This window comes from Scomber japonicus, chromosome 20 (genome assembly GCF_027409825.1).
Source record: "Scomber japonicus isolate fScoJap1 chromosome 20, fScoJap1.pri, whole genome shotgun sequence".
NCBI classification, from domain to species: Eukaryota; Metazoa; Chordata; class Actinopteri; order Scombriformes; family Scombridae; genus Scomber; species Scomber japonicus.
Genome location: NC_070597.1, coordinates 12,916,406 through 12,925,025, shown reverse-complemented (window position 1 = coordinate 12,925,025; position 8,620 = coordinate 12,916,406). Strand labels below are relative to the sequence as shown.

At 39.2% G+C, this 8,620-nt stretch overlaps 1 protein-coding gene across 1 annotated transcript; it reads left to right on the top strand.

Moving 5' to 3' along the window:
- Positions 1–260: 260 nt before the first annotated feature.
- coasy (CoA synthase) lies at positions 261–7,596 on the top strand. The gene is made up of 10 exons (XM_053341230.1): positions 261–398; positions 1,873–2,629; positions 2,918–3,132; positions 3,606–3,737; positions 4,621–4,810; positions 5,546–5,610; positions 5,709–5,793; positions 6,093–6,190; positions 6,633–6,779; positions 6,878–7,596. The coding sequence occupies exons 2-10, from the start codon at positions 1,945–1,947 to the stop codon at positions 6,935–6,937; spliced, it is 1,677 nt and encodes a 558-aa protein (XP_053197205.1). The 5' UTR covers positions 261–398; positions 1,873–1,944; the 3' UTR covers positions 6,938–7,596.
- Positions 7,597–8,620: the final 1,024 nt, after the last annotated feature.

The following is an 8,620-nucleotide window of genomic DNA, read 5'->3' as shown; positions in this document are numbered from 1 at the left end:
ACAAAATGATATACTATTAACTGTTTTTATCCTTGTTTGTGGTCAAAAAGGGATTAGCAGAAACTTAAATAATAAGTCAATTAAACACTTGTTACTGAAAAGAAAATGGAATGGCCAAATGATACACGGATAATAACATTTGTCCAGATTTTTTCTTTTGATATACGAACTACGTGTCCCAGGTTGCACTGCGGTTTTCTCAGCCACTCAGCTTGCACGTAAACTGTCACGTGATCATCCTGCTTGCTTCATGTGTGTAAGTGACTTCCACTTAGCTATTTGGACTGGTGTTGACTGGTTAAAACAACTCCTTGTTGAGGATTACCTCTGTAGTAGATATGAGGGCAGGTCTACTGCGTCCACTGCTCTTCACGTCGCTTTAGATTTGCTCCACACAGGTAAGTTAAGCTTAGGGTTAGGGTTAGGTTTAAAGGTTTAAACTGCATTTGACATGGCCCGCACCATGTCATGTCAACTAAATACAGACAGCTGCGTTATTATAGGGTGATAAGCAACATCACCATCGCTTCTTCATATAGATACATATTGATCTTGATCCCGCAGGATTACTTTCAAACGATTGTGTTGCTATTTCGTTATATGTGATTGTTGTACTACAGCTAGCCGGCTACGACTTTGAGTCCACATATAAGTTCTTTATAGCTCTAATTGTCATCACTTTGTTTCATATTTTACTGCAAACATTGTGTGAGCAGCTATAGTGGCTAAACATTGATCAACCTTTCAGCTGATGATCATTTATGTGCTATATTTATGCTCCAAAGCATCTGTCAAATGATTGGCCAATGGCTGAAAAGGTGACCTATAGTATGGTCAGGTTTAGGGGCTGTCCAGTCAAGGTTTTTGTGGGCGGGACAAGGAATAGTATGACAATCACTATTATCTGTTTGACAACACACTCAAATGATCTTGTGACCTCACAGTTGAATTTGAGGACCGTTTTTCTACCCACCTCTGGAGGATTTGCACATTTTTTTGTGTCACATTTTTTATGATTAAGTGTGGCAAAACAATAGCTGCAGTGTTAACAGTGTTTGAATGTCACAGATTTGCATTTTAACAATGTAGTGAATGAGTTGCTACATCAGCAAGAAGGTAAGTTTTTAACTATGAGATCCAGTGCCAATAACACACCAGGTAGACGAAATGAAAAGGGCCCCTGAAAGACACTGCTGGGAGGCTGATAATAGTATCTCTACTAGAGATATTCTTTAAGTGTTCCCTAATTTAAACAGTGTTGTTTATAATTAACTACAGTGACAGTTTGTAGCATATTAACAGCCCTGTCAGTGAACTAAACCACTATTGCAACATTGGTAAATGTGATTTAGGGTGTGAAAAAACAGACCGTACAATCCAATGTTTACAGTCTTGTTTATGAAACATCCTTAGGACATTTTGTGGTGATTTAAATACAAGGAGAGTACATATTTAGAATATTGTAATACATATTTACCCAAGCCAAGTCAAAATAGTTTAGTTGTAACTAAGGTTTCTATTCTTGTTCATGGGTAAATTTGAATTCTTTGGAACACGGCAGCTTTTTACAGGAATCACTGGAAATGATGTAGTTTTATCTTCGGCCTTCTGTGGTACCACGCATCCTGTGCTGTGCCTGCCACTTTTCATAGTGTGCGCTTTTTGTTTTGGTTTACATTTTTCTCATCAGTTTAAATAGTGTAGTCATTAAGCTAGTTGCAAAGGTAAAGTGTTTTGTCTATACTGTTTTAGTAACAGAACACAATCACAACAACAACTAAATGACCACTACTACAAAAAGAAATATGGAGAATTTCATTGAGCTTGGTTGGTACTCTTTTAATTCTTTTCTTCTCTTTTGACCCCCTCCAGTGTTGACCCACCCTCTAACAGTGACTCTGCAGATACTGTCACGAGTGCAACGCTTTCTATTAAGCCAGGAACATGTCCATGTTCAGCACGGGCATCCTTGTGCTGACGTCTCCCCTCCACACACTCCCGCTGCGCATTGCTCCAGTGCTCAGCTCAGCTGCCCAGCTTGTAGAGCGCACACTGTACGTCCATCTCCACCCTGGGTTGAACTTGGGAGGTGGGAACCAGCCACGGCCAGTTTTCATTCCACCAGCAGTCGACCTATCTACCCTCATTACCCGCCTTTACAGCAATGCAGCTGATGTCTGCGGGCACCTGGATGTTCGCGTTTTGCTGACTAATGTTCGTGCTCATTCGGCAACAAGCAGCGGGACCACGATTCCAAGCAGCCCCTTCCCCACGCCACAGCCTTTGTCTCACTCCCCGGAGGTGGTGCTAACAGACTTTCCTCTGCAGGACCCAGGTCAGTCCCATCAGGTTTCACAATGCCTGCAGAAGTACACTGGCCACTGCTACGTCTGCAGCCCCAGTCTGTCCTCAGTGCTGCTTCACCCACAACTAATGAAGCTGCAGGAGAAAGAGGAAGGGCTGAAGGAACCAGAAGAAAAGGTGGAACCCTTGGAAACCTACAGTGATGTGGTAGTAGGGGGGACGTTTGACCGGCTCCACGGGGCCCATAAGACGCTGCTCAACATCTCATGCCTGCTAGCCAGTAGAAGGTTCCTTATTGGTGTGTGTGACCAAGCAATGCTGAAAAGTGAGTACTTCTAAGTGAGGTATTTGAGTGGACACTTCTTTTCTTTTTCTATTTGTTCCTCTTATTCTGTCCTTACTTTTTTCATTTCTGTATGACTCAATTTTACTGTGATACACCTCCTGAACATATATTGAATACATATAGTGGTACATACAAGTTAAGTGGCAGTTTTCATATTCAGATATGTGCATTCTCGTGCTGTTTCTGACATTTATGTCTCACATTTATGACAATATGTGAAAACAAGTAAAGCCCGTAGCACTGACATCCTCTTCTTTTCCGCCCCAGAAAAGGTGCTTAAAGAGCTCATCGAGCCTTACTCTCTGAGGGTCCAGAGGCTGCAGGAGTTCTTGCAAGACATCAAGCCTTCTCTGCAGGTGGAGATCGTGCCTCTCGATGACCCCTTTGGAGCGTCTATAGTTGACCCCCTGCTGCAGTGTATTGTGGTTAGTGAGGAGACGAAGAGGGGAGGCGAGGCTGTCAACAAGAAACGTGCTGAGAATGTAAGTTAGTAAGGAAGGAAGTTTGGAAATTGGTGATATGTGTAAAACAGGTTTTCGATTGTTTTATTTTAGCTGACTGGCTGCAGCTGCACTCCTGTTAATCACAAATACAAGAATCACATCACACGTAGTATTTTTTATTATAAAAGGATACTGAAAAGTTCATATTCAGTGTTTTCTGGGGTAGACTTCCTGACATCACATCAAGTTATATATCCTACAGTACATGACTCCTAGGAAGCTATAATTATACTGTATGTCAATATCATTTAGCCCTCCTGAAGTTTTTTTACCATGTGGCCATTTCTAATATACATGTATCTATTACTGGTTAGTTCTATTCTGAGAGTCACTGAGCTTTACTTTTAGGGATTGCAGGTGATTCTGGGTCAGCAGATGTACATGTTGCACCAGATATAGATCTCATACTGTAATTGCATATGTATTATTTTGTGTTTTTCTTCCTAAACTAGGGCCTTCCAGCTCTTGTTCTTCATGAAATCCAGTTACTTAAGGATGCCCACCACACCGAGACAGAGGAGGAGAAGATCAGCTCCTCCAGTCTTCGCTCTCGCCTGCTGGGTACCCTCCTTAACCGGCCTAAGGTAGGTCTATTTAATAATGTTTGCCTTTTGTGTACATTAAGGAAATAAAAGAAGCAAATGAGCAGTCAGAAATATACCTGGAGGATGTAATCATGTTTATTTCACTGATGTGCACACCAGAATATCGTATTTATACAGCTTCTCATTCATTATTTAAGTCTATAAACAAAGTGTATTTCTTTAAATAAAAAAAACACCTACAAACTACAAAACCAGTATTTGAAAAAAAGAAATTATGACTTAACAAAGATCATTGGTGTCAATCGAAGTCAAGGTCATTCCTGTTTAATGAAATTCATTTTTAAATGAATTAAAGAAGAAGAACCACACAGCCTCCAGTCATATAAAATTAATTGTAAAATATAGTAATTCTCAAAAGTACATATGATTTTTAATCACTTTCTGGGGAAAAACATTTCACTCAGCTTGCTGTTTTCTCACAACTTTTGAGTGTTTTTTTTTTTATACGTTTTGTAAAAAAGGATAAACCCAAATGTTAAACTGCTCTACAAGGAACATATTTTCCCAGGTGCAAAATAACAGCTTGTTATTCCAGCATGTCAAACTACACTGCATTTTTTAAGTGTTAAGCAACATAACACCTCCTTCATGAAAAGACTTCAAATTATAGAGTTGTGTGTGTTGGGAGTGAACAGACCAGTTTATTAAGAAGCCAGATTTTAGCCAGTGCAAATAAATAGTTTTGGTCTTTTCGTCACCTTCATTCATTATTTCTTGAAGCTGTCTGGTTGAGTGTTGTGTTGTCAGCTGCTACTCTTCAATGTAGAATTGCCAAAAGACTTTCATCTTTTTTTCTCTCTCCATACCCTGCATCTCCATGCCCGCCCCCCCCCCCCCCCCCCCCCCCCATTTCTCCTATTAGGACACATCCCATCTCCCCCCACTTCCATATGTGATTGGTTTGACGGGAGGCAGCGGCAGTGGAAAGAGCTCCATCGTCAGGCAGCTGGAGGCCTTGGGTGCAGTTGGGATTGACTGTGACAAGTTGGGCCATGAGGTGTACCAGCCAGGCACAACAGCCTATCACAGAGTGCTGGAAGAATTTGGGTCAGGTAAGGAAACACTTGGGGGTTAGAGATGTGCCGTCCATCTCCTTGTGACATCTCACTCGTAATCTGTCTACTTTTGATGAAATGTAGGATGATGAAGTACCTTTGTACTTTTTTTCCAGCATTTAAACACTTCAGTGATTGACATAATGAGGGCACTGTAGTGACAAATGGTCAGTCGTGTTGTCTCAGATGTCACTGATTTGACTTTGATTAAAGTTGACAAAATGTCTTTTTGACTGGCTGAATGACAGTTTGGCATTTGTCCTACATAGCTCCTAAAACCAGCCCATACTGGCACTGTTATTTTCCTGTACACATTATGATCAAAAATGTTTAATATAGTAAAATCTATTTTACAAACTGTTTCAGACTAGTGTCAGTGAATGCAACACAGCTGGATGTTTGAAAGATTATAGAGTGAACATGATTTCTGAGACACCACTAATGTCTTTGAAAGACCAGGAGCACTCCATCTGAAGTCTGACAGATGAGATATTAATGAAATAGTGACAGTTGCAACAAATGTATTTTGACTTGATTATGGAGTTGAAAAGATCATTCAGCCCAACCGGCACACAAATTAATCCATTAAATGATGTGCTGTACTGCATTCAAGCATCAGGTAGCATCATTTTCAGTGAAGCATAAAAATAGCTTGATTTTCATGTTGTCTTGTAAACGTCTGAAATCTCAAGCAACACAGTGCAATGATGAGTTTGTTTTCATCACTTTTAGATATTCTAAATGAAGATAAAACCATCAACAGACGTGCATTAGGAAGGAAAGTTTTTGGAAACCAGGTAATATGCCAAGTACCAACACATTAAGACATTGCAAATGTCATAATTCACCACAGTGTACTGATCATTTACCTAAAGATTATGTTTTTTTCATGCAGGAACGGTTAAAAGCCCTAACAGACATTGTATGGCCAGAGATTGCACTTCTGGCGAAGAACAAAGTCAGCCAAGCCAGAGATGAAGGTATAGTATGGACTTTGAATTATTAATCTCAGTTCTGTAAAACTGTATATTAATATACATGTCAGTCTGAAATCTGGAGGGAGCACATTTCTCTCTTTTGGAGCATTAAATTTCTCTTATGTTTACATTACATTTAATTTTGCTTTATATGACTGAGAATGATTAATCTTTTTAGATCCAAAATAGTCCACCCTTTTACCATTTCCTTACCAATTTTCCTTTAGTCAGGCTAATACATTTAACCTAAAGACATATAAACATAGCTGTGCCTTCCCTCTGTTCTCCTTTGCTCTTTGCAGGTAAACAGATTTGTGTGATGGATGCAGCAGTTCTTCTGGAGGCAGGATGGATGGACATGGTCCATGAGGTCTGGGTCACTGTCATCCCAGAGGAGGAGGTAATATGTTTATACCTCCAGTCCTAAACAGTGAGAACTGCTGTATGAAAGCACTGCAAGCAATTGCTACAGACGTTAAGCAACATTTTTAGTTTCCATTAGGCAGAAGTGGTAAAAGCAGTGGTAAGGTTTCTCAATGCAAGATGTTTCTCTATTCCACTGCATCTTTAACTGTTCTGCAAATTAAAAGCCATATATTGTGAATATATTCTGATGGCATAACTTTTGTGATTAGAAAAATGTAGTAACATTTTTGGTAGTTAAGGTGTGTGTATGTATCACCATGCATTGCTGTCAGCCATGGTTTGGTTTGGATACCACCACTGAAGGCACCAGAGTCAGAAATTTAGAAAATCTACACAAACTGGTTTTAAATAAATAAACAGCAGAAGCACTGTTAACCTAACCCCCCTGTCTCCTCTTGTTTCTCCTCTGCTCTCAGGCAGTGTCAAGGATAACCGAGCGAGACGGTGTGACCACAGAAGACGCCCTGCGGCGGCTGCAGAGCCAGTGGTCCAACAGCAAGCAGGTAGCGCACGCCAACGTAGTGCTCAGCACACTGTGGGAGCCAGAGGTCACGCGGAAACAGGTCAGACATACATCACCCTATCAGTATGGTGTCTACACGTGTGTTATGTAAAATAATTGAGTTCTTTAGTGTAATGTTTATTGTCTTTTCTATTAAAGGTACTGAAGGCTTGGAATCTTCTCCAACAGAGAATCCAACAGAGACCAGAGGGACAATAGGAAGTCACATCAGCTCAGCTGTGACCACTGCATACAGAACCAGCATGTGTCAGGCCCAGGCACATGTTTGCACAAATGACTGATCCACATAAAGAAAACTCTGCCTTAGAAAGAAGTGAGAATGGTCTCTGTGCCATTGCAGCAAAACACCCAACAAGCTCCCTCACTTCTTTGACCAAGACTCAGTGCCTGATTGAATTTCCACAGGTTTTTAAATTCTAGTTTTATTCTACAAAGCTTAGTTGAAAGATGGATTGGTAAGGAAAAAGTTAATTTTTTAAATGATCCCTAACAACAAAGTAGTTTTGCAATTTGCAAGCTAGAAGTCTCATTTGGGGATTCATAAAGTGCTATCTTAAGAATTGTAGATCTGCTTTTATCCAAAGATGTTTTCATGAATGGCATGCCTTTAAATAAAAATGCCCAACATTCACCAATTGTAGATAATTCCAAAAGACCAGCGAAGATCTGCTAATTCTAATCATTTAGGCGCCTTGTCAACAGGTGACACTTTACAAGTTCTGTCTTCTCTCCATGTCTTCTAAATATAATAATATGAATGTAGATTAGACAAGCAATTAATAATAAAGCAAAGGTGAGTTACTGTGTTGAAAGACTGTAATTGCCACTGTTGAATCATAGAATTGAATTATGTGTTATCTAGGTTTTCTGGGTTTGGAGAATATTTTTCAGTCACTGTCATTATCTGAGGGTTTAAAACACAAGGAAGTAACCAGACCAAGTATATTATATTGTAGAAATACGTGCAATAAATCAGTACACTGATTGAAAAAGGAAAACACTGGGCATACATATCGATTGATGGATAGATTATGGAAAATCTCATACTGTAGCAAGTCAGTGGCCAGTGGGCCTTGAAATTTGATGTTTATATGTTAAATTAATAGAAGTAAATCAGCTGAAAAAATTGTAAATTACAGTCCAAGAAAATGCAATGGCCAACTTGTATTTTTGCAAAAATCAGTTGTCACATGATCTGGCCTTTGAGCTTTGAGGTCTCTGAAAGCACCTGGAAAAACCAAGAGTGGAAACTAGAGTCGTAATATGTTAAGCCTATGGTCAATTAGTCATAGTTAGTTGTAAATTGATGTTTACATAAGAATGAAATACTACTTTTAGCCATACCTTTTAATACTGAAAGGCTTGTCCAATGAAGTGTCATTAAGTCTTACAGTTTGTGAGAGATTTCAAGTGTCTTTCATTTCTCAGTGGAATCCTATAATAAACTGGCAAACTGTAAAAATGAAATGTTTTCGCTCCCATTCATTCAAGACCGAATGTGTTTTTGTATAAATGATATGTCTTGCATGGTCTCTTATAAATTAAACAGTAGCTTACAGATGCTACCTTTATGCAAAATGTGCATGAATTTAGAAAGTTAATTTAAAACCGATTTCTGCTAAATTCAATCTTTAATTGTTATGCTTAAAACATTTTCATGAAACAATATTTAAATGTGCAAAATGTACAAATTTTCACGTGACGGTCTTGTGATCAATGCTGTATAGCACAAGTAGCAAAATTTAACCTTATAACAAAACATTGCATTAGAACATCAACATGTTAACCAAGCATTAATTAATACAGACTCAGTAAATGTACCAACTGGTGATTTTGTAAAACTTCAGCGGGGTTGCATGTGTCTTCAAACCTTTTTAACCC